The 24,421-nt window shown below is 52.8% G+C and overlaps 1 protein-coding gene across 1 annotated transcript in view; it reads left to right on the top strand.

Moving 5' to 3' along the window:
- Positions 1-24,421, top strand: part of TMEM132D (transmembrane protein 132D) — a 289,311-nt gene that overhangs the window by 134,017 nt on the left and 130,873 nt on the right. Inside the window, exon 3 of the mRNA XM_058656634.1 lies at positions 5,685-5,831. Within this exon, the coding sequence (XP_058512617.1) occupies positions 5,685-5,831 (147 nt within the window). The remainder of the gene's footprint in view (positions 1-5,684; positions 5,832-24,421) is intronic.

Here is a 24,421-nt window from a genome sequence, read left to right on the forward strand (position 1 = left end):
AGCCAGGAGCATCTTCAGTGTCTCCTACAAGTGTGTAGGGCCCAAGCTCAGCTGCGTTCACAGGCCACAAGCAGGGAGCTGGATTGGAAGTGGAACAGCCAGGGTACAAATTGCCACCCACATGGGATGCTGGCTCCGTAGTCGGGGAATTAGCCTATAGTGCTACCATGCCAGCCCCTGTCTGCTCTGTTTTCTTCTAAGAAGGAGCAGGGCTTCAGCTGGTAACCATTGTGCACTGAGATAAACAAGGGGTGAATCGTTGACTCTGCAAGCGAAACTGGGGGGTCTAGGAGTCACCTGCTGTGTCTGTGGCTGATCTCTTACAAACCCTCAATTTCTAGAAGGTATAGGATAAAGAATATGATTAAAAATGGTGGGTTTTGACCATTCCGTGACAGATCTGGTTCCCCCCAGTGGCGACTCCTGCTGAGTCCTGGGATGCAGTAACAAGTGCAGTGCACCCGTGTCTCTGTGGCTAGTGGAGGGATACGCAATGCTTTGTGAACACGAGTAGCAAGCCTGTGCTTCCTGGTTTCTAGATGGCAGGGAGAGAGAGAGATGCTTGTAGATAGCATACGAAGACTCGTGCCCGTCACGCAGCAATGAATAGAACTCTTTCTGACAAGCTTTGTTTGCACATCACGTGGAGCTAACGTGGCCCCACTTAACTGGGGGTGCTGCAGGCAGTTCAGAGTCTGTGGGTTTGGCGTCAGTGAGGAGGGTCATCTGACGTGGTTCTGCAGAGAGGGCAGTCAGCTCCTGCGTCTTCCGCTGCCCCCTCGTCCGCCCGCTGTCCAGCCATCCATTTTAGGATGACTGTGTGGACAGGTGTAATTGTGTCACTGCGGTTTCCCCAGATGACTAAGCTGTCATGAGTTTCTTTATTACCCCATACCCTGTGAAACGTGCAGTCTCCACCCTGGGCTGTTAGCCGGGGATCTGTGTTCAGGGGCAGCAGGAGAGTTGCCTCATCATTTACATATAGGCAAAGAGTATGGCAGCCTGAGCTGGGCAGGGAGGCATGTCTGCTGCCATGGTGCCTGCTCACTGGGAGGTGAGGAGGGTAAGTGGGAGAGAGGGTGGATCCTTCTACCATGGCCACTTCCCACACTGGGCCCACTCTTCTCTTGCTGAGAGCACGGAGGAAATCCAGGTGCTTGGAAAGATGGCAGGTTTCATGCTGGAGGAAGCTTTACAAAGTCTGCGCTGGCAGAGGGCCCACAAACAAAACGGTGAGATGATGACACACTCATCGGTGTCCAGGGTGGTGCTCGGCCGGCGTGTGACCCTGCACGGAAGATCCCCCACACCAGCGGTGCACGGCCAGGGTGTGACCCTGCATGGAAGATCCCCCACACCAGCGGCGCTGTGGGCCCTCGGCCGGGGTGCACGCAGAGCTGGGCCCAGGGGCAGTATCGTGGGCCGTCCGCCAGGGTGCACACACAGAGCTAGGTGCAGGGGCAGTGCCGTGGGCCGTCGGCCAGGGTGCACTCAGAGCTGGGCCCAGGGGCAGCGCCGTGGGCTGTCGGCCAGGGTGCACACACAGAGCTGGGCGCAGGGGCAGTACTGGGCTGTCTTGGTCTCAGGGAAGAGGCGCAGAGCTGACTCCCCCCAAGACTTGGAGATGCTCAGGCTCTGGCGACATTGTCCTCACATTCCCTGCACGAGCCACACCTGAATGCACGGCTAGCTCTGGCCAGGATTAGCCTGCCAAGCTGCCAACACGTTGCCGGCCAGGACTGGGCAGCGTCCTTTGCAGACTCATGCGCGCTGAGGCGTCACTTCCGAGTTCCTCGGCCCTGCAGCCAAAGCAAGCTGCTCTTCCTCTCATCTCCTCTGACAAAAAACACACGGAAATGGATATCGTGCACAAATGAATGGATTTCAATATTTTTGCACCAAAATAAATTTGTCATTTAATTCTACTTTTCTGGAGAGTGTGGTTTCTCGCCACGCACACAGGAGACCCCCGTGGGGTTCTCTGCCTAGTGTTGGCTTGCCCCAGCCCTGTCTGTGATGGGGATTTGGGTGACTTACACATGTGAAGAATGTAAATAAAATTTGAGAAAATACATATTTTAAAAGTATTTAAAATGTATATTATAGAAAAATTTCCATGGGTTTTCAAATAGGCTATACCGATATAAACTTTCAATTCTATTTTCATGAACTTGAAAGCACCTTCATTTGCATTTGCGTGTATAATGCGTATGTATTACACACACCGACATTCCATGTAGCCCGGTGTGGCCTTTGTATCCGTGCACGGTGATGCCCATGCTTTGGGGCAGGTTGTGGCTCCTCCCCATCACCATATCACGTATAAATCTTTGGGAATCAGGGCTGTGTTTCTGTCTGCATAATGAGGCTGTCAGTGGAACCTCAAGTCGGTTATAAAACTTCCACTAAGGAATGTAACTTGCTGGGTTGTCATACACAGAGGAAGACATTAGCATTCAGTTCAGGCCCCGTGGAGCCAATCAACATGTGTTTTAAGGACTACCTTAATTTTTTCTAAATGCTGCAACTTACAACTCTGTGATAATGATGTTTCAAAATCCTCAGCTCGGAGTGTGCTCTGTCCAGTGAACACTGCGGCTGCCTCTCTGAGCAGTTGTTTCCCGGGGGCGTTCGTGTTGGACCAAGGCTCACCACACAGGCTTTCTGCCGACTGGGGTCCCTTTCCCACTTCAGCCATCTGAATACACTTAGGAATGTGGAAGGAAAAGCCCCTGTGTCCTGTGCCAAATCTCACAAGCTTTTCTAAGAAATAAGGTTGTGAATTACAGCTTCATATAGCTAACAGAATTATTAGCAAGAAATGTTGGGTATTTCATGGGTTAAATTAGCCGGTATGTCCTTTCTTAAGAATTTGAAAACAATTCATTGCAGAAACATTATCTGAATTCCAAATGACCTACTTATGAATACAATTTAAGGAAAACATAAGCCCATTATATGTCACAAAAGGCCTGGGTACTGACACCTCCTGTGTAATAGAAAGATTGCCAAAGTCAAGTTGGTGACCTATTTATTCAAAGCAAATTTGATTCAATGAAATTCCAGCGCGTGGTAATTGGAGCAGCCTCCGGAATTCATCTTCATATAATAGTGTCTGTCCCCAGTGGATCAGACTTCGGTGCCAGCTCGTCTTTGCTGCCTGTAGATGAGTGTCTGCTAGGCTGGAGCCACAGCCAATGGACGTTGGCGGTCAGGTGGCCTCCCGGCCTGAGCATCCACCTCTTGGTTGACACGTGATGCTGTGCAAGTGTTGATCCTGTCGTTACTTAAACACAAGGTGTGTTTCCCATGGAGAGGTGGTGTGTGCGATTGCTGCCTCCTGAAAATGGACACACAGCAGGAGTGCCGGCTGCCCCGGACCACCCCGACCTCAAGGACACCACAAGCAAGCTCCAGGACACAGCACGTGCTCAGAGTCACTGCTGAGATGTGTCTTGGCCAGGACCTGCAGACCACCAAGTGAGAGCTAGAGCGTGGGGGCGCAAGGCCCGGATACCTGTGTCCTCTCCCGGTGCCAAAACAGCCCCGTTCAGATGAGCAATGGACACGAACAGGCGCTTTCCAAGAGACGAGATTCAAATGACCGACAGACACATGAAGAGAAGCCTCCGAATCAGGAACATGCGAGTGAGAGTGGCCGTCGTTCAATGGCAGGAGACACCAGATGCTGCTGCGGGTTAGGGGAAGGTTCCTTAATGCAGAGCTGGTGGGAGTGAAGACTGGCACAGTCGTTATGGAAAACGGAGCCTGCTCAGAAAAGTAGAGATGGACCATATGACCTGGCCGCTCCAAATGAGGGCGTTACCTGCACTTCCACATAGACGCTCCGTTCATAGAGGAGAAGATGCGGAATCAGCCCACAAGTCCATCAAGGGATGGCTGGAGAAAGGCGATGTTCTCTCGTGTGCGGTTCATGCTCTGAATGCCCCATCTCAATAAAATGTTTAAAAATTGTTGGCAAAGACAGCTCTGCCAGCAAGGAAACGTGGCAGGGCTTGGCAGGGGTATTGGCTCAGCATGCTCACCCGAGCCGAGAAGTCCTGGGTGCTCCTGGGGGCTGCTGGGGAGTGGGAGCCCTGCCAAGGTCGTGCTCCACGACCTTGGCCTAGAACCAGCTGCAGCTGCCTTTGTCAGGAACAGCCCCCTCACTGCTGTGCTATCTCCCGGGGATACTGAGCCTGCAGCGCAGCTTTCACAGGGGCCTCCTGCTGTGAGCCACAACTGGCTCTGCCTGAGTGCTGTTACCTGCCCTGCGCCTGAAGGAAGACATGAGGGGTCCTAACAGTGAACAGTCTGGGGTGCAGAGCCCACTTACTGTACTAAATACTTCTATGCAAAGTTTGAGTAGATAACAGGTAGCGTGACGCGACTGGCAGGGAATGTGATTGACATCCAACCAACCGAATTCTCTTGAAAGTCCCTGGTGAGGCGCAGATGGAAGCTGGTGGGTTGCACCTGTGTGGTGGTGAGGAGCTGTCCATGTCCCGGCGTCCCATCTGCTCTGGAAAAACTGGAGCAGGTGGACCCCAGAGGGCCTTGTGAGGATGACAGGAGGTCACGCGACAGTAGATGAGTGGTCAGTTAGAGTCCTGGTGATGTGGAGGAGAGTGTGCATGGCAGGACAGGAAGTGGAGCAGCTGTGGGCAGCCCTGTGGGATCCTGGTACTTGGAGGTGAAAGATTAGCTGGTTAAGCCACCACACTGGGCCCATTTGAGTAGATTTTAACCATTTTTACATCAGGGATGGCAACTAGCCTGAGAATACAGTTTGTGGCGCTCAAGCCTGCTTGTTGCTGGTAGACCGCCACCAGCTCCTCCATGGATTTGGAGGCTTATGGAAGGCTTACGATTCTGCTCTGCTTAGAATCTCTTGCTAAGATCTAACTCGCATCTTCTTGGGTGTGGAGGGGGCAGGGTCGCCCTTCTCAAGGCCAGCTCCTCCTAACTTTGTAGGAGCAACTGAGAAATAACTAGGACAGGTGGACCAGAGAGTGGTGGCAGTTCTGCCTGAATCCTGTTGTGAGCCGTGCAAGCCCAGTCCACTGTGCTCCAAGAGCCAGCACGGTCCTGGGGAGTGTCCAGAGCTGCAGCCCAGTCCACTGTGTCCCCAGAGCACGGTCCTGGGGAGTGTCCAGAGCTGCAGCCCAGTCCACTGTGACCCCAGAGCACGGTCCTGGGGAGTGTCCAGAGCTGCAGCCCAGTCCACTGTGTCCCCAGAGCCAGCATGGTCCTGGGGAGTGTCCAGAGCTGCAGCCCAGTCCACTGTGACCCCAGAGCACGGTCCTGGGGAGTGTCCAGAGCTGCAGCCCAGTCCACTGTGTCCCCAGAGCCAGCACGGTCCTGGGGAGTGTCCAGAGCTGCAGCCCAGTCCACTGTGTCCCCAGAGCACGGTCCTGGGGAGTGTCCAGAGCTGCAGCCCAGTCCACTGTGTCCCCAGAGCCAGCACGGTCCTGGGGAGTACTCAGAGCTGCAGCCCAGTCCACTGTGTCCCCAGAGCCAGCACGGTCCTGGGGAGTGTCCAGAGCTGCAGCCCAGTCCACTGTGACCCCCAGAGCACGGTCCTGGGGAGTGTCCAGAGCTGCAGCCCAGTCCACTGTGACCCCAGAGCACGGTCCTGGGGAGTCCCCAGAGCTGACTTGGCCCTGTGCTTACTGTCCCAACAGGGCAAAGGTGAAGAAAGGGGTTCGCATCATTGGGGTGAGAGCCAGCAGCCCTTCTGTGTGGGACATCCAGCGGAGTGTGGAGTCCACTGCCAAGTACGCACCAGCTGTCATCGTTTGTCGGAAGAAGCTGGCTGGCTCAGACAACAGGTGAGTCTCACCTGGCCCCACTGTGTCCAGCTCGGTGGCCGCAGCTTCCTATGTTTGCTGACAGAATTGTCGCTGTGGTTGGCACTGGCTGCGGTCCTGGGGATTGTGGTGCTGCGGGTGAGGTGGACAGAGGCTCGGCTCAGGGAAGCACACCTGTTCTCTGTGTGTGTTTGCCTTGAGCACTTTGTCTTGTTGGGTTACCTGGAAGTCCTGGGAACAGCCCTGGGATGATGTGGTTTTGATTTTCCTTGCTTGGCTGACTGTTGGTTCTTCAGAATGGAGGTTCTTAGTGGCTCCACGTCCCTGGGCAGATGGAGCCACACCTGCTCTCCCACCTGCACACGGCAGCTTTGAACCCATCACATCAGCTGCACCTTTTGTTTCAGAGGCCCACTTGGCAAATGTCAGAAAGAAAGCGAGAGTGTGGTGCAGCTCCAAGACAAGAGTGCATCCCGTGCTTGCTCTGAATTCTGTGCGTGTGACTGTCTGTGTGCAGGCTGTCTGACAATGCATGGGCTCTGCTGTGGAAGTCGCCAGAATGACCATTCTCTTCAGGGAGAGCTGAAAACCCAAGTCTCTGTGTGTCTGCCAAGTTGGAAATGTGAGCTGGCCGCTGGACAGAGAGGGCCGGGGACTCAGCTGCTCCTGGTCTGTCCCCCTCTTCTGCGTCTCATCCCTCACCCGGAGCGCTCTGATTGTGGCCACACACCTGCATTGCTTCTTGGTTGCTTTTTGTTCTTCCTAGTACAGAGAACTTGATCAGTGATGTAAGGGCAAATCTAGTAGGGAACTTAGACTGTCTGAGCACATTTGTAGGCATCATGGCTTTGTGTCTGGGAAAGTTGTCCACAGTGCAAGCATGGAGTGGTGTGTCGCAGTGGGCAGCCACCTGCTGTCCTGGGAGAGTGCGTTATCACCGTGGAGCAGTACAAGGCGTGAGGAGGCTTTGTCAGGCTTCCCCCGGGGCCCCTTGATTCCGTGTGGGCTTTTCCTGTGTGACCAGGGTTTGAAGATGAATTTTATTTCTAAGTGATTTTAAGAGAAAAAGGTGAGCTTTTGGTTGGGTCCAGCCAGTGTTCTTTCTCACTGCACTGGCAGCTGAGCACACGCTCAGGCAGCCGGGCGGGACGCGAGCTGGGAAGTGAAGCGTTGCCTCCATACAAAGTTCCCTCGGCGTTGTGTTGTCAGCAAATCGCGCCAGTGGGTAACGGGCAGGTGGATGATATTATGTTTATCAGAATGAGCAGGTAAATGGGGAAGGCCGTCAAGTGACACATTTCTGTTTCCTTTGTGCTCCAGTGTTTGCAGTGTGTCTATGGACTGGACGCGGACTGGACGCTTAGCCTTTGCAATTCTGTTCTGCTTTAGTCTCTTACGAAGACTTCTCACAGCTTCTTGGGCATGGAGGGGGCAGGGTAGAGCTTTTCAAGGGCGGCTCCCCCTTGCTGAAACATCAGCTGCTTTGCAATGAAGCTTCCAGAAACTTCCAGCACCTCCAGAACTTCTCCAAATGTGCCTGTTCATGGTGCTTGCCATTCAATCCCCCTCAGTCAGCAGCGGCCATGAGACACAGGGCCCCGGACTAGCTGTGCCCTCAGTCAGCAGCGGCCATGAGACACAGGGGCCCCAGACTAGCTGTGCCCTCAGTCAGCAGCGGCCATGAGACACAGGGGCCCCGGACTAGCTGTCACTCGGCTCCTGGCAAGTCCTGTGGAGAACGGTCCACCCCCATCGGCAGATCCCATTGCTGGGGGATGGACGAAAGACCGCAGCCTGCCGTATGTGTACATGCTGATTTATGTGCATTTGTGCACAGTAACACACATGTATATGAACACTGGACAGTGTTGTGTATATGCGTGTGGGTGATACCTGTGTGACATGTGTACATGTATGTGATTGTCTGGAACAACTTGTGACATGTGTAGATGTGTGTGGTTGTCTGGGACACCTGTGTACTGTGTGTTGTGTGTGTATGTGTGTGACTGTCTGGGACACCTGTGTACTGTGTGTTGTGTGTGTGATTGGGACACCTTGTGCTGTGTGTTGTGTGTGCATGTGTGTGACTGGACACCTGTGTGCTGTGTGTTGTGTGTGTGTGACTGTCTGGGACACCTGTGTGCTGTGTGTTGTGTGTGCATGTGTGTGACTGGACACCTGTGTGCTGTGTGTTGTGTGTGTGTGACTGTCTGGGACACCTGTGTGCTGTGTGTTGTGTGTGACTGTCTGGGGCACCTGTGTGCTGTGTGCATGTGTGTGTGCATGTGTGTTGATGTAGGGGTTTGTATTTTTTGGAAGCTCTTTCCTGACATGCTCAGGGTGCCTTGCTGCGTGAGACCGCTCTGGAGTGGGTGCTTTCTCAGTCTGGGTGCTGGGTCTGTTTGCCCCTGGGCTCCCAGTCCTTGCAGTAGCGGCCAGTTTTGCCACACTGCCCATGAATGCTGTGCAGCGAAGTTCTGTGTACAGACTACGTCTCTGGTACCAGACATGCTTTGGTGCAGCTTTGTGTGGTGCCCAGTTCACGCTTGTGGAAGTAAGGTGTGTGGGCTGGGTGTGGAAGTTCCACTTGGAAGAACACATTGGAAGGCACTTATGGCTGCTGATGTCCCCAGGCCACTGTGCTGGAGGAGTGGAAGGAAGAGGCTAAAGGTAAATTGTTCTTCAGGGTAAACTGTTGGGCTGTTAGGTTATGGATACACAAAATAATGGCAACTTAATATACATGTGGAAATAGGTATTGTAAATTCAGAGTATTCATTAGCATGTTCAACTGTTGTGCTCACTTCACTCTGTTTCACTTCACTCCTATCTTTAGAGAGTTAAGTAAGGGGACTCGGGCTCAGTATGTCAGGCTGTGTCTGCAGAGTTAAATAAGGGGACTCAGGCTCAGTATGTCAGGCCGTGTCTGTAGAGTTAAATAAGGGGACTCGGGCTCAGTATGTCAGGCCGTGTCTGCAGAGTTAAGGGGACTCGGGCTCAGTATGTCAGGCCGTGTCTGCAGAGTTAAGGGGACTCGGGCTCAGTATATGTCAGGCCGTGTCTGCAGAGTTAAGGGGACTCGGGCTCAGTATGTCAGGCCGTGTCTGCAGAGTTAAGGGGACTTGGGCTCAGTATATGTCAGGCTGTGTCTGCAGAATTAAGGGGACTCGGGCTCAGTATGTCAGGCCGTGTCTGCAGAGTTAAGGGGACTCGGGCTCAGTATATGTCAGGCTGTGTCTGCAGAGTTAAGGGGACTCGGGCTCAGTATGTCAGGTCATGTCTGCAGAGTTAAGGGGATTCGGGCTCAGTATTTTGGGTAATGGTGAGTTTGGATGAGATCTGTTTCTCCAAAGGATAATTGAACAACACATTATAGAGAGGATGTTTTAATAACGTCAGGTCTTGCTTGGAAACTGTTTTGCTTCATGTATTCTTCCCACTCTCCTCGTACGTTTTTCAGTAATTCTTGAAAGTCGAGTCTGGTCATTGGCATGCAGGAGAGGCAGTCCTCATTAGTTCGAGAGGCATGGCTGCGGCCTGCCGATGATGTGCCATGGCTCGGGAAGTTGTGCTAATGAAGCTGAGTCACTGTGACGGGTGTGACTTTATGGGTGAAGGAGCCCTCTTGTACTAGTGATGAGTTCAACCGGAGTGAGTGAAGATCTCTCATCTGAGGTGGAACACGCTGCTCTTGTCTGAGGATCCTGCGACAAAGTGAACGACAGAGCGTGACCAGAGCCGCGAGCTCTGTTGACTGAATGTCGAGGCGTACATCACAGGATGGAACTAGCATAACTAATTATGCTCTGTCAGTCAAATCTGTCTGTGTTTTCCTAATCCTGCCCACCCTAGCGCTGTGTCAACTTGGTCTGCTCCGCTCACAGCTCTGGGCACGAGTGTGCCTCTTTCAGAGTACAAAAGGTGTTCAGTTTTCAGGGGCAGGTCTGCAGGATGGATACCCGCCATGACGGGCTTCTGTCTTCCCTTCACTCTCCAGCGTGGCTCTGGTTCGAGGGAAGCCCCTGGCCTGGAGGGTCTGCTATCTGAGGCCCGCGACCCCTGCTTGTCGGCAGCGGCACACAGCTGGAATTTACCCTCTCTGCAGGTTGGCCTGTGCTTAGTCTGTGCTTTGCTCAGGTGCCATTTGTTCAAGATACTGTGTTTTCACTTGAAGACACATTTTTAAAGAAGTAGCAGGGACTCCCACAACTGAAGAGTGATTTAACCCTCAGAGGTAGACGGTGGAGTACAGAGCGTGTGCAAGCGCTGAGGCGCTCAGACAGCAGCACGAGCGTTAGCTTAAGGTTCATGTTTCAGAGCAAGTTGGAACGGCTTAAACCACCTGGGTGTGTTTCTTTCTCGCATGGAAGAAACCGTGAAGCAGGCAGCCCCCAGTACCGTGAGGATACCGTGGACCAGTCAGCCTTCGGCACTGGCAGTGCCTGACTCCCACCTAGTCAGTCACAGTGACTGCAAGGGTACCAGCCATCACATCAGCATTCCAGGCCAAGGAATGTGGCAGCAAGGCTCTACACCGCTAGAGATTCCCAACATCCATGTTTCCCTCTTTCATCTCATTGGCTGCAGTTTAATCACAAGATCACACCAGACTTCAAACAGGCAAATAGAGCGGTAAGCATCCTTTGTTACAGGCCACGTTCCCAATAGAATCATGTTCTGCTCCCAAGGAAGAAGGGGAGACTAGACGGAGCCCACACAGTGGCAGAGCAGGCTAACTCTGTGCCCTGTGATGCCAGCATCCCGTATGGGCACCGCTTGGTGTCCCATGTGCTCCACTTCCCATCCTGCTCCCTGCTAACGAGCCTGGGAAAGGAGCAGAGGACACCCTCGTGCCCGGGCCCTGAGCCCGTGAGAGACAGTGGCAGAGGACGGCCCAGGCCTGTGAGGGAAAGCAGCAGAGGACGCCCTAGTGCCCGGGCCCTGTGCCCTGAGGGAAAGCAGCAGAGGACAGACCTAGCGCTCGGGCCCTGCGCCCGTGAGAGACAGTGAAAGGAACTCCTGGCTCCAGCTTTAGCTCAGCTCCGCTGCAGCCCTTGTGGCCATTTGGGGAGTGAGACTTCTTCCTGCCTTTCAAATCAGAATAAAAAGCTCTTTGAAAAACAACTTACAAAAGGTCCGACTGCACAGGATGGAACCCCAAGCACACTCGATGTGAGTGACTTGCAGGAAACACTGAGGCTGCTACCAGGATGAAGAAAAGCAGTGTGCCTGGTGCTCTCTGTCACCCTCCCAGGTTCCCATGGAAACCACTGCCGGAGGCCAGTCCAGCCAAGGTTGAACTCGAGAAGGGTGTGTGGAGTACGCGTAAAGAGAAAACAAACGGACCACTACGATTTCAGGACCATAATGGATGATGCAAGAAAGCTGTCCCTTTATTTATACAGAAGCAGTCGCCAGCTGTGGCACAGACTTCTTACGTCATGGTCAGGTGGGTGTTTTCAAGGAGAAATCCACCATGGTTTCACCTTAAAGCTCTCAATGGAAGTTCTCCATGGACGCACATTCCTGCTACAACCCTCATTCTGCGACTTCATCTTGAACCAGTCAAGGGAAGAAATGCGTCGTACACAAAAGAGAAACCTAAAGATCAAGGAAAGTGAGGAAGAGGCTCCGGCTCCTGGCTTCGCATCGGCGCAGCTCCAGCCGGCGCAGCCGCTTGGGGAGTGAACCACCAGACGGAAGATCTTCCTCTCTGTCTCTGCTCCTCTCTGTACATCTGCCTTTCCAATAAAAATAAATAAATTTTTACCAAAAAGCAAAAGCCTCACAGGGGGATCTGGGTGTGCACGAAGAACCTGCATGAAAGATCGAGGCCGGGACCTCAGTGCGCACGTGCAAGAACCTCGCAGCGCCTGCGCGGACTGCCTCCTGGCCAGGGAGCTGCAGTGACAGCGAGTCACGGGGGAGGCAGAGAAATATACAGGCTTTTAGAAAGTAAGGATGCGGGATGGGAAGCCTTAAGAAATGAGGAAATTCCCTGCGTGGCACTTAGGTGACACTGACATCTAGAGAATATTCTTGAATGAGCGAAATAAGCATTATAAAGAGAGAGCAAGCAGCTGTGGGAAGAAGCCACTGCAGGAAAGTGGGAAGTAGTTGGCAAACACAATGGCCATGAGGCTGGCCTGGCTAAGGCAGGAAGTAATGGACACAGAGAGAGGAAAAGCAGAGGCGTCCCATGAAAACAGAAAGAGAGAGAAACTTGAAAAGGCCGAACTAGAAAGTGAAACTAAGAAAGGAATCCCTGAAAATGTATCTGAGCAGATCACAAGAAAGAAAAATGACGGATGTGCGGGCATGGCAGTTCTGTTGGTGGGTGTGCACACAGGGGGCTGGGGGAGAGTGTACAAAAACACCGTACACAGATCTCACTGTGGAATCTGCGAATAGAACCAGAAGGTGGCAAGGACCCCAAAGTCAAAGCCCTGGCAGGCCCAGCAGAGGTGGCATATCCGGTTTGGGAAAGCTATCCAGCAGTTTAGGCGGAGCGGCATGGGTGAGTCTTGAGGCTTCATGCTGCGGAAAGTCCATCAGAAGCCGGGCTGTGCATGTACAGTCCACCTTGTGTGAGTCGGCAAACGCAGAGCAAGAAACATGAGCTGCCTGGTCTCTGGATGGGACGGACAGTGACTGCCAGTGAGTTGGGGCTTCTCACGGGCTAGTATTTGACAATCAGATGGTACAAGCTAAGACCCGCTGACTTGTGAGAACAGTGAGTTCTGTAGGATGTGAAGTTTGCTAACAAGGGTGTTGCAAGAATCATCATGTTATGTGACAGTGTGACTCAACAGCAGCTTTGCTCACGAGCCAGCAGCTCAGTCAGGGTGCTGACTGTCCCTGCCCGGATGCAGGCTTCGGGGCGCCGACCGTCCCTGCCCGGATGCAGGCTTCGGGGCGCCGACCGTCCTGCCCGGATGCAGGCTTCGCCGTTCCTACTTGCACTGTCCAACGTGTTTAGGAGCTCCCTGCAGGAAGCTCTGGTCACTGGGAATCATGATGAGACACAGGAAGTGAACAGAAGCCGCGGTACCCTGGGACTAGCAGGTGTCAGCAGCAGCATGCTGGGTGCCGTCCTGGCTGGTGCCGTCTGGAGGATCGGCTCTGGTCTGGACATTCGTTCTGTCTGATGTCTGTTTGCCTGAATTAGAAGTTAAACAAATGAGACCTTTTACTACTTTGGAAAAATGGCTTGTCCTGGAGAGCCTTATACTGTTTAAAGACATTCCCTTGGCTGGAGAAAGTGTGAAGTACTCTGTGACACTCCTGCTCGACTGTGCAGATGACAGCGCAAGAACTGGATAGTTTTTTCCTTTTCCTTTATTTGCTGAGAGATTACTTTCCAGAAACCTTTTGTCAGCCTGAAAATTCACTTGTTTTAGCATCGGAACCTGGGCATCGCCGAGCCAAACTTAAACCTGGAATTGGCCTGTGCAGTCGCCACAGCACGAGGACCTCCCTGCGCGGGCAGGGGTGACCCTGTTTACTTTGTTGTTTTGCTTTGATGCTTTCAACAGTTTCAAGACTTGCACAGGCGACTTGTCAATGTGATTATTCTTGGTGGCTCCGCGTGGGAGGAGCATGGCTGTAGATCAGGAGTTTCGCTTTATGCTGATGGTCACAGACGTTGCATGACATTGGTCGTATACTAACTGCATGTTGTCTATGAAGAGAGCTTTCCAATTGTGTGGCAGTGTAGTCTGTCAAAAGTGGTTCCATTCAAGTTGGCTTTAATAACGTCTGCAATGAACCAAGGTTTGCTTCCTGTATCCCTGATGTAATTTCTCCTAATTCTACCAGCAAAAATTGAGATGAAAGTAAAACGCTTTCTTGTGCGGCTGAAGCAGAGCCAGGCTTCCCGTGTGCTGGAGCGGCTGCAGAACGGGTCATCCAATTTGGAGAGTCATTTGTCAGCGTCTAGCTCACGACAGATAAGCATGCCTCTCTGACCCTGAAGTTACGCTTCTGGATAAATCTACAGATCAAAGCTTGGCCTCGGGCGCCAGAAGACATGTGCAAAGCTGTTTGCTGCAACACTTCTTAAAGTGTTTACTTATCTTCACCCGCGTGGAAAGCAGAGCAGCAGAGTGAGAAATAAAGATTGGAGAGCTTCCATTTGCTGGTTTACTCAAGTCCCTGCAGCAGCCAGGCCGAGCCACGAGTCCAGGCTCAGCCTGGGGCTTCTGGTGAGTGGCAGGTGTCCGGAGCTTCTGCATGCGCTGCCCCTCAAGCAGGTGAGCAGGCAGCTCGGTCCCGAGCGCCCAGGACTCAAAGTGACATGCCAATGTAGGATGCGGGCGTTCACCCAGGACTCGCTTTAAAAGGGTGAGTGGTTGGAAAAGATCTAAATACCTGTTAAAAGATGAATTCTTTTAAACAAATGTTGCCTTGATGAAACAGTCTACCGCAGCAGCTTCCACCATCCCCTGTGTGTGATTAAGTGTTAGATGGACCTGCAGGTATGATTGTGTGTGTGTGTGTGTTGGTGTGTATCTGTGGGTGTGAATGTGTGCGTATGTGGGCATGGGTGTGTATGTGTGCATGTGTGAGTGTGTGAGCGTGTGGGTATGTGGGTGTGAGTGTGAATGTGGGTGTGGGTGTGGGTGTGAGTGGGTATGGGGGCATGAGTGTGTATGTGTGTGTAGGTATGGGTGTGTATGTTGGTGTGTGTCTGTGGGTGTGAATGTGTGTGTATGTGGGCATGGGTGTGTGTGTGTATGTGGGTGTGAGTGGGTATGGGGGCATGAGTGTGCATGTGTGTGTATGTGTGTGTGCATGTGGGTGTGTGAGTGTGCATGTGGGTGTGTGTATGTGGGTGTGTGTGTGCATGTGTGTGTGTGTTGCGGAGGTTGAAGGACAGGATCTGCCATGTTACCACTTGTGTGTCGCAGGAATATGTGCATTGAAAAGCAATTCCAAGATACTGTGACTTTAAGGAGCAAGGCAGGGCTGTGTGGGGACCAGTATCAGACAGACACTGTGGGGCAGCGTGGGGAGGCAGCAAGGCTGAGCTTCGTCCCAGCACACACTGTCCTGTCTTCTCATCTCCCTTGGGAACACTGATGCCAAGCATGAAAGCCATTGTTCAGTCCAGCTTCCCGCATGAACAGGTAGCAGGAATTACGAGCCCAGTTCTCTGTGGAATCAGACCTCAGGCATCCCAGCGACCATCTCCTGAAGTCACATTATGCAACAGCACGAGGGAGTGTGTGGTCTGCCTGAATTTACCCTCATGCGGTGTTACTTTTATTACATCCATTTATTTGGTGTTTTATCTCTCCCACTTGCAAGTGAAGCAACAAATGCGGAATTAAATTATGAAATACCCACTCGGGGTGGGGCACCAGCCGTGAGTAACTGCTAACTGTCTCTTGGGTCTCGGGCACCTACATTGCTTCTGATGGTGTCTCCTGGGTGCTTAACCTAAAATAACAACTGATATTTTTTTGCTAGAACTCTACAAGTGTCGAATGCAGCATGAATCAGGTCCTCAAAGCAAGGGTCGTGGTCTTGGGCCACATGCTGTGTCCATCAGAAGGCTCTGGTGGAGGACGTGGAGGTTGGGCTGTGGAGGGTTTCTGAGTTCACAGAGCGCCACCCGCCTGCTGTGTGAGCAGGAGTCTAGGGAGGAGGAGAGCACCCTGGGTCGGGACTGCCACGGCGTCTGTGGTTGCAGCAGCTCCCGCTGCGACTGAGCCCATGTGCCCCTGGTCATCCCACACACTTCCCAGCTTGCAGCTGCAAGGAGTGGATGTGTGTGCACGTAGCCGGCATTGGCCCCGGGCACGCACATCTCAGTGCCGTGTAAAGGAAGGTAAATGATGATGCCTGGATTCAGATGTTCTCACCCAAACAAGCTCAGCTTTTAAATCCTTTGCCCGTGAATGTTCTGAGGGCCCCTCATGTAGCTAGGCTTGCGTCTTCGTCAACAGCTGTGCGTTTGTTTCCGGAGCTTAGATTCATGCATGTATCCGGACATGTCGGTCAGGGCCCAAGCGCCTTCACTTCCCGCAGTGACCGTACAGGCTCTGTTCGTCAAGTCCAAGGCACAGCAGCACCGCCTTTGTCCTGAATAGCTCCATTGCGTGTTCATTCTGTTACACGGGGAAGGGGAGACAGAAAGAGAGAGGGGCCTCTCATCTCTTCATTCACTCTCCCGATGGGTCCAACAGCTAGCGTGGGGCCAGGCGGGACCAGGACCATGAGCTTCTTCCCCTCTCTCGTGTGGACGTATCGCACCATCGTCTGCTGCTTTCCCATCGGCTACAGCAGGGGCTTGCACTGAAACGGGAGCCCTTGTGCGTGGCTTACGTACAGGGCTGCAGTGCCGCCCTGCCCTCGTGTTCCTGGGGACATGGAGGCCAGTGCCCTGCCCTTGTGTTCCTGGGGACAGGGGAGGCCAGTGCCCTCGTGTTCCTGGGGACAGGGGAGGCCAGTGCCCTCGTGTTCCTGGGGACATGGAGGCCAGTGCCCTCATGTTCCTGGGGACAGGGAGGTCAGTGCCCTCGTTTTCCTGGGGACAGGGAGGTCAGTGCCCTCGTGTTCCTGAGGACAGGGGAGCCCAGTGCCCTGCCCTTGTGTTCCTGGGGACAGGGGAGCCCAGTGCCCTCGTGTTCCTGGGGACAGGGGAGGTCAGTGCCCTCGTGTTCCTGGGGACATGGAGGTCAGTGCCCTCGTGTTCCTGGGGACAGGGAGGTCAGTGCCCTGCCCTCGTGTTCCTGGGGACAGGGGAGGTCAGTGCCCTCGTGTTCCTGGGGACAGGGGAGCCCAGTGCCCTGCCCTTGTGTTCCTGAGGACAGGGCAGGTCAGTGCCGCCCTGCCCTCGTGTTCCTGGGGACAGGGGAGGCCAGTGCCCTCGTGTTCCTGGGGACAGGGGAGGTCAGTGCCCTCGTGTTCCTGGGGACAGGGAGGTCAGTGCCCTGCCCTTGTGTTCCTGGGGACAGGGGAGGTCAGTGCCCTGCCCTCGTGTTCCTGGGGACAGGGGAGATCAGTGCCCTGCCCTCGTGTTCCTGGGGACAGGGGAGGTCAGTGCCCTGCCCTCGCGTTCCTGGGGACAGGGGAGGCGTTCTTTCCATTTTCATGGACAAGCCACCATGGCCTGGAGGTCTGTGCCCTGATTCCTCGTGACGAACCTGGGCTGAGAGCATCCTGGTTTCACGCAGTGCGACCTCTCCAGATGCCCCTGGGGTGGTGAGCCTAATGCACACAGGCTGAGCTCGGACGATCTGGGAGCAGAGGCCAGGGAGCTGCTTGGAGGGCAGTTCACGGAACACGAAACAGAGAAGCAAAAGCCGAATGAGCAGATCCTTCCGAGGGAGCCTTTCTTGTCGTCTGGCTGCGGCATGCGGACTTGTCTCTGGTTCTAAGAATTCAGCCTGATAACCTAGTTTGTTTAGAACCAGACCAGAGTGGCGCTTACTCTCACTTCTGAAAGCAACTTCTTTCTGACATTTTTCAACTTCGGCAGTGTGTGCTAATTAGCTCAAGAAATTTCGCTGGTGACTTCTTTGTCTTTTAACCCTGTTGACTGATTGTGACTTGACTTAGCAAAATTAGCAGTAAGGGCACTGCAGCCTATTTTTCAGCCCTTGATTATAAATTGCACACTGTCAGGTTAACCCATTGGAAGCAGGCAGCGAATGGGGTTTGATGATGCCTTTGGTCTACAGGCCATCAACGCGTCATCCACACACCAGCGGAGCGGCAGGGCCGTTGGTCTTTGCCCGTGCGTGGGGGCTCCCTCTCTCGGCCCAGCACCAGGCTCCCTGTGTGTGGGGGCTGCCTCCCTTGGCCCAGCACCAGGCTCCCTGTGCGTGGGGCTCCCTCAGCCCAGCACCAGGCTCCCCGTGCGTGGGGGCTCCCTCAGCCCAGCACCAGGCTCCCCGTGCGTGGGGGCTCCCTCCCTTGGCCCAGCACCAGGCTCCCTGTGCGTGGGGCTCCCTCCTGCGGCCCAACCAGGCTCCCCGTGCGTGGGGGCTCCCTCAGCCCAGCACCAGGCTCCCTGTGCGTGGGGGCGCCCTCCCTTGGCCCAGCACCAGGCTCCCTGTGCGTGGGGCTCCCTCCTGCGGCCCAACCAGGCTCCCCATGCGTGGGGGCTCCCTCCCTCAGCCCAGCACGCACAGGGGCTCCCTCGGGCCAGCACCAGGCTCCCTGTGGACTCCTTGGCTTCTGCATCATTTTATCTTTCCCACAATTGTCCCAGATCAGAGTGTTCGTGAGCATGTGGATATATGGACAGGGTCTGGCACATTCCAGACCCTACATGCTACTCGACCATGTACAGGAACCAGCCGGATGTGTGTGGCACGAAGAACTATGAAGTCGAAGGAACTACACACCTGTGATGGTGTGTTGCTGCTGGGCATCACTTAAACAACTGAATTGCGGCATCTGCTGGGATCCACTAAGTGGACTTGCTTTGTTACAAGTTCTCAAATCTTTTTTTCTGAAAACAACCCACTTCCATCACAAATCACCCCATTAACATTTGGATCCCATGCTTACAGGGTGCGGTGTGGAGAGAATACCAGCTTGAAAGTTCATTGTGTCAGAATCAGCTTTAAAGTTCACAGAGGACATCTGGGGCTGTAGGTGTGGGAAGGCCTTGTGAGAGGACCTTGCAGACACGAGAGGCCCACGTCAGGTGCTGTGCACAAGGACCGTGAGGTATTGCCCTGAGTGACTCCTGTGGCCCCTACCAGCCGCTGCTGGAGGAGGTGCTCCGTGGACGGGGAGCGCGCGAGTGGCCGTGGGTGCTGACGGTGGTAGATGCGAGCCCAGGAAGAACTTGTGGTTCTTGAAGAGCAGCGGCTCCCTGTGACTCTCCAAGGGCCCGTGTGGAGAGAAGGCCCGGACTTGGCGCTGGGCGTCAGGGACGGGGATGGCTCCAGCACACTCAGCTGCACAGCTAGGGCGGGGCGCTCCTTTCCTGGGTCATCAGAAATGGGGGCTTGGGTCCAGGGCTTGGGTCCACAGCTGAACAGGATCTTTGTGCAGTTCCTTAATTTACACACGCACAGCACACACATGTACACATGCACACTCACACAGCATATGTGTTCATGCACACAGAGAACACATGTACACACATGACTGTGTTCGTGTATGTGCACAGACAGAATGCATGTGTGCACACACTACACATGCATGTGCACAGTCACAGCACATGTATGTCTGTGTTCACATACACAAACAGAACACACAACACATGCATGTACAGTGTGTATGCTCATGTGAGTGCATGTAGGACACATGTGCATATGTGCACACACAGCATTGCATGCCTGTGTTCACAGAGAGAGCACGTGTGTGTGCATGTGCACACCATAAATGCATTACACACAGCACGTGTGTTTGTGTGCACACAGAGAGCACGCATGTATACACACATACACACCACACACGCATTACACACAGCACGTGTGTTTATGTGCACACAGAGAGCACGCATGTATACACACATACACACCACACACGCATTACACACAGCACGTGTGTTTATGTGCACACAGAGAGCAGACATGTATACATACATACACATACATACCACACACATTACACACAGCACATGTGTTTATGTGCGTGCACACAGAGAGCACTCATGTATGCACACATACACACCACACACACACATGTGCACACATAGCTTACATGGCTAGAGCCCTGACAGCTTGCTAGGTGTCTCGTGTGGACAGGTTGTGTTTCCCCTGATTGTTCTGTTGCCGACTCGGAACCAAGAGCTCTGGGCTGTCTCTGCTGGTTGGGTTGCCTGCACAGGTCTGTGAAGAATCTCCCACAACATTTTCAATTCCACAAGATCCTCAGGGAGACTGAGCGGATGTAATTACTGTGAAATGCGGTTTTCAAAATGGCGATGCAATGCTCTGTGTGCTTCCTTACGAAACCCTGTAACACAACTGTCAGGCATCTCACAGCCTCTGTGGTCTCACACGAACATCCCGGCAGGTGCATCTGACATCTCTCTGGCAAATGCCGCATAACAAAGCCATGGCTCAGCTCGTCTGCTCGGCTGTCGCTGTGGGTGCCACGTCCCCCACCACAGGAGACGCTCCTTGCCTGCTGGAGACTGGAAATGAGGACACATCCCTCCCACCCAAGGGCCCGACCTCAGAACTCCAGCTGCAGACGCGCCACATGTCGTCTTAGATGTCTTTATATGAATGGTGGAGGAACACAGAATATCTTGTCTGCAGGTTCCCTCCCCAGATGGCTCCATGACCAGGGCCAAGCCCGGCCAAAGCCAGGATCCAGAAATTCCACCCAGGGCTCCCACATGAATTTAGTGAGCCAAGCACTTGACCTTCCCAGGCTGTTAGCAGGGAGATGGATGGGAAGTGCAGCATTTACCTGGAAGCACAACTCATGCGGGATGCCGGCACTACAGTTGGAGGTGTAACCCCATGAGCCACCAGGCAGGCTCCTGTGTCCCTCAGGGCCTCAGGTTTCTTTCAGTGGGATGAGGCTTAGTTAGAGGACAGATGCCTTTATCTGGGAAAGCGTGCAGTTGCCTGCTTATGACCGGGGCAGGATGCTTCGCAGTGCCAGTCCTGGTCCTGTGCTCCAGGAACCGACCCTAAGTCATCAGATACAGCGTGAGTGAACATGGTCTTTACATTGTTACCAGTAGAACTTTGGAGTCCCTTTAAACTGATTTATTTATCAAAGGGAACGTCTGTGACCATGACACATTATGGTCCGCCCAACCCTGCTGCTCTCCCTTCCCCAGGCTCTGTTTCTCAGTTTTCTTTTAAGTTTTGCAGTGACATACCTTGAATTTACTTCATTAATGTAAGTTGAATCCTCCACTAAATAAGGGATTCAGCGAGAAATGAGGCAGAGCAGGCACTTGCCGTCCGGAGTTTGGATAGGGCTGGGAACAGCGTCACAGCTCGGGATGTCGGCTTCATGCATATACTTGACTTTTTTGGTATTTTATATTTTAGCTGCCACAAATCAGACAAAGCAGGCTATTTGTCTTTGGGTGTTAGGGGAAAGAGCCAATGGCTGTGGCAGATCCCCTGTGCTATTTTAAAGGGCTTAGTAGCATCAGAAAATGCTGCCAGCTTGCCAGTGTGGTAAAAGGGTGTGAAGTAAGGGGGCCGCAGAAGCTACGTGACTTTGTTGATGTCGACAGTTTGTTTACGTACAGGTGGCTGTGCTGTGTCGATGGTGAAGAAGTAGAAGTAAAGGATGAGCTTTGTGGGTGGTTAAAAAAAAAACCAACTTTGAAATCATGTGCACACACAAAGTCAGAAGGCTAAATATGACGGTTAACAGCATTTTAATAATCGTGAGATTATGGGTGACATTTATTTTCTCCTGAATTCAACCCAAAAACTATTTTGAGACCTTCCCACCTGTGCTGGAGTGGCTTTGCGTTAAATAAAACAGATCCCTGCACACGTGGTCGGTCAGTGAAGGCCTTGAGGACGTGGAGGACAGTGTCTGCACAAGTGGATGTCAGTTATCTTTGGATTTCCCTTCCCCATGAAGCTGTGAAGCACATTCATGCATCAGAGAAGAGCAATGAGAACTGTGCCAGTGGCCTGCTGCCGTGGTTGGACGCACACGGCCAGCCCAGCTGGGGGTCATCTGTCATTGAACAGCAGTGTGACATTAGGGAGCTCACCTGCCTCCGAGTCATCGTTTTCCTCTGAAGGCATTAAAGTAAAATGTTAAGGCCTTCTCCCTGTCTGGCAAGGTTTTTCTAAGGATAAAATGAGGTGATAAAAACAGTGGGTAAGCTACGGAATAGTATTAAGACTGAGTCTGCAGGCTGGGAGGAAATATTTGCAGATCACAGTGTTGACGAAGGTCTGCTCCTCAGAAGAGATGACAGACGGCCCTGTTGAAAGCGGTCGACAAGCTGTTTGAACAGAGATTTCACAGACAAGGAGACACGGATGGCAGGTAAACACCTGGGAGGGTGCACAGCTCCACTGCTCATCAAAGAAATGCAAATCCAGCCGCGTCCCCAGGAGCGCCTAGACTTAAATCAGGCTCCGAGTGTGACTTGCATGTTCTAGTCTCATGCAGAGTAACCCAGTGCCGACCCTCAGGTGGATTGCTGAACCGAAAAGCATTGAGATTTGGGAATACGAAGGAATCAAGTGCTGGTCTCCAAACGCGGTTCAGTTCCAGAGCCAGCACTGAGTGCAAGAAGCCAGACACGGGTGCTCACCTGCGGCCCTGCGGTGTTTGTATGAACTTGTAGCAAAGGCAGATCTAATGTGTCGTGGCAGGAAGCAGGTGAGGGGCACGTGGAGCTCAGGAGGGGCTGGCACCAAGGGCTCGGGTGCACAAAGCCACAGCTGGTCGGGGGCGGCATCCTGGTCCCATCACTCTTCCTAAGGGCAACTCCGACATGGCACGTGGCCATACATGAGGGCAGCTGGCATTGAAAGGTGGGAAATGCAAATCCATGCAGCCTTTTCAGGATACAAAATTTTCAAGAACTTTTTGAGATGTTCTTTGAAAGATTTCAGACTCTTGGGAATCAAATTTTCATTGTTTTCCATGACGTATCCTCATAGCTGCCAAGATTCGGCCACGTTTGCAAAGGAGTGCACTGTATTGTATGAACATGGGGTCAGTAAATGTGGTTTGGGTTAATATTGTCATGGCCTTGACATCTTCCAGAATTTAGAATGGCACCATGGGTTTTGTGGAAGAGGAAAAGCCCTACTAAAAGGGACTGGGGGATTCCAGCTGGTGCAGCTTCATTCATTTCTACACAACAGGCACAAGATCCCTAACTCTTTCAGTTGGTGTGTTTGTCCAAAGGAGAAAGCTCAGGCAGGAGTGTGAGGAGTGACTAGGGGTGCAGTGTGGTGGGGCTCAGGCAGGAGTGTGAGGAGTGACTAGGGGTGCAGTGTGGTGGGGCTCAGGCAGGAGTGTGAGGAGTGACTAGGGGTGCAGTGTGGTGGGGCTCAGGCAGGAGTGTGAGGAGTGACTAGGGGTGCAGTGTGGTGGGGCTCAGGCAGGAGTGTGAGGAGTGACTAGGGGTGCAGTGTGGTGGGGCTCAGGCAGGAGTGTGAGGAGTGACTAGGGGTGCAGTGTGGTGGGGCTCAGGCAGGAGTGTGAGGAGTGACTAGGGGTGCAGTGTGGTGGGGCTCAGGCAGGAGTGTGAGGAGTGACTAAGGGTGCAGTGTGGTGGGCCTAGGCGGTGTCATCTCACCTGCACTGTGCTTTAGAAGGGAGAAATGGCATATCCACATGTAGATTTCTGGCTTTTCTCACCAGTCTTCAGGAAGGTTCTAGTCTTCATCTCTCTGTTCTGACTTGGACCATGAGCTCCCTTCTGAGCCCTGGAGTATGGACAGCTCCACTCGCTCTCATTCGTCCACAAGTAAATCTGTGTGATATGAGGGTCCAGCCATCTCGTGTGAACCTGAAAAGTGGGGAGAAAATATCCCAAATGTTTAGAGGGGCCTGGCAACACCCACAGAAAAGTTAGGTTCTGCTGTCAGATGAAGGAGCAAATATCCAAAGGCCATCATTTCCTGTCCCTCCCCTAGCCATTTTCTCAAGAGCAAATTAGCGAAGCTAGAATTGTCATTCGGCAGTGCGCTTGGTGGCATGTGCAGTGTGTGGGCTGCGTGCGGTGGTCTGTGCCCAGCTGTCATCCCCTCACTGGGTAGCTAATGATAGGAGGCATTCTTGGATGTTCCCTGTCATATATTTAAGTGTGCTTACGTTTCATCACTTTATAGGCAAATTTATTTCTTGATTCCCTTGCTTTGTACTGAAAAGCTCGCTAATGTTTCCCCAAAATAAAAATTAATTGCTTTCCAGTGAACTCTGTGAGCAAGACGATGTGTCTCCCAGGACACATTTCATAATCAGTAATCAGTCTGTTCCCCGGGACTGCGTTTATAACCAGAGATACTCATAACTGGCTTGAAACCGACATTTACTTATTTCCCTTACTAATTTTAACAGAAAAAAAAAAAAGCAAGACACTCAAATCAGATACTGGAACTTCTCAACTTGGCACTCTAGACATTACAAAGTCGTGACTTACTTGGCAGTACTAGCTGCACCCTAAGTGATAATGTTTCTTTCTAAATCAGGTTACACCAAAATCGATATTGCCTGTCAGTTGCTTTCCACCAAAACTGAGAAATCAGGACTTTTGGCAAAAGTTGCCTCCATTGTGTCTGAGCGAGTTCCCAAAGTTACCAAAGCTGTCTGCATCAAATGTGGGAACATGAGGAGGGCAGCGAGAATCATGCGTGTGTTAGCACAAGCGTAGTGGTGAAACACAGCATTGCTCATGTTCACATCCCATTGGCCGAGCTGTGTCATGTGGGCACCTCTGCTGCAAGGCAGTCTGGGAAATGTAGCCGTGTGCTATGAAGATACAGAAAGTGTTTTGGCGAGAAGAGAATCGCTGGCATTTTAAGGTTGCCGGCCAATCAAAATGATCTGTGGGACCTCAGCTTATGCTTTATAGAAGCTATAGATGTGTGTGTGTGTGTGTGTGTGTGTGTGTGATAGTCTATAGTTTGAAGGATGGATTTACAGCATCAGACATCCGGGTGGAAGCATGGAGATCAATACCGAATGGCCAG

The sequence above is a fragment of the Ochotona princeps genome, chromosome 29 (assembly GCF_030435755.1).
Source record: "Ochotona princeps isolate mOchPri1 chromosome 29, mOchPri1.hap1, whole genome shotgun sequence".
Taxonomy (NCBI): domain Eukaryota; kingdom Metazoa; phylum Chordata; class Mammalia; order Lagomorpha; family Ochotonidae; genus Ochotona; species Ochotona princeps.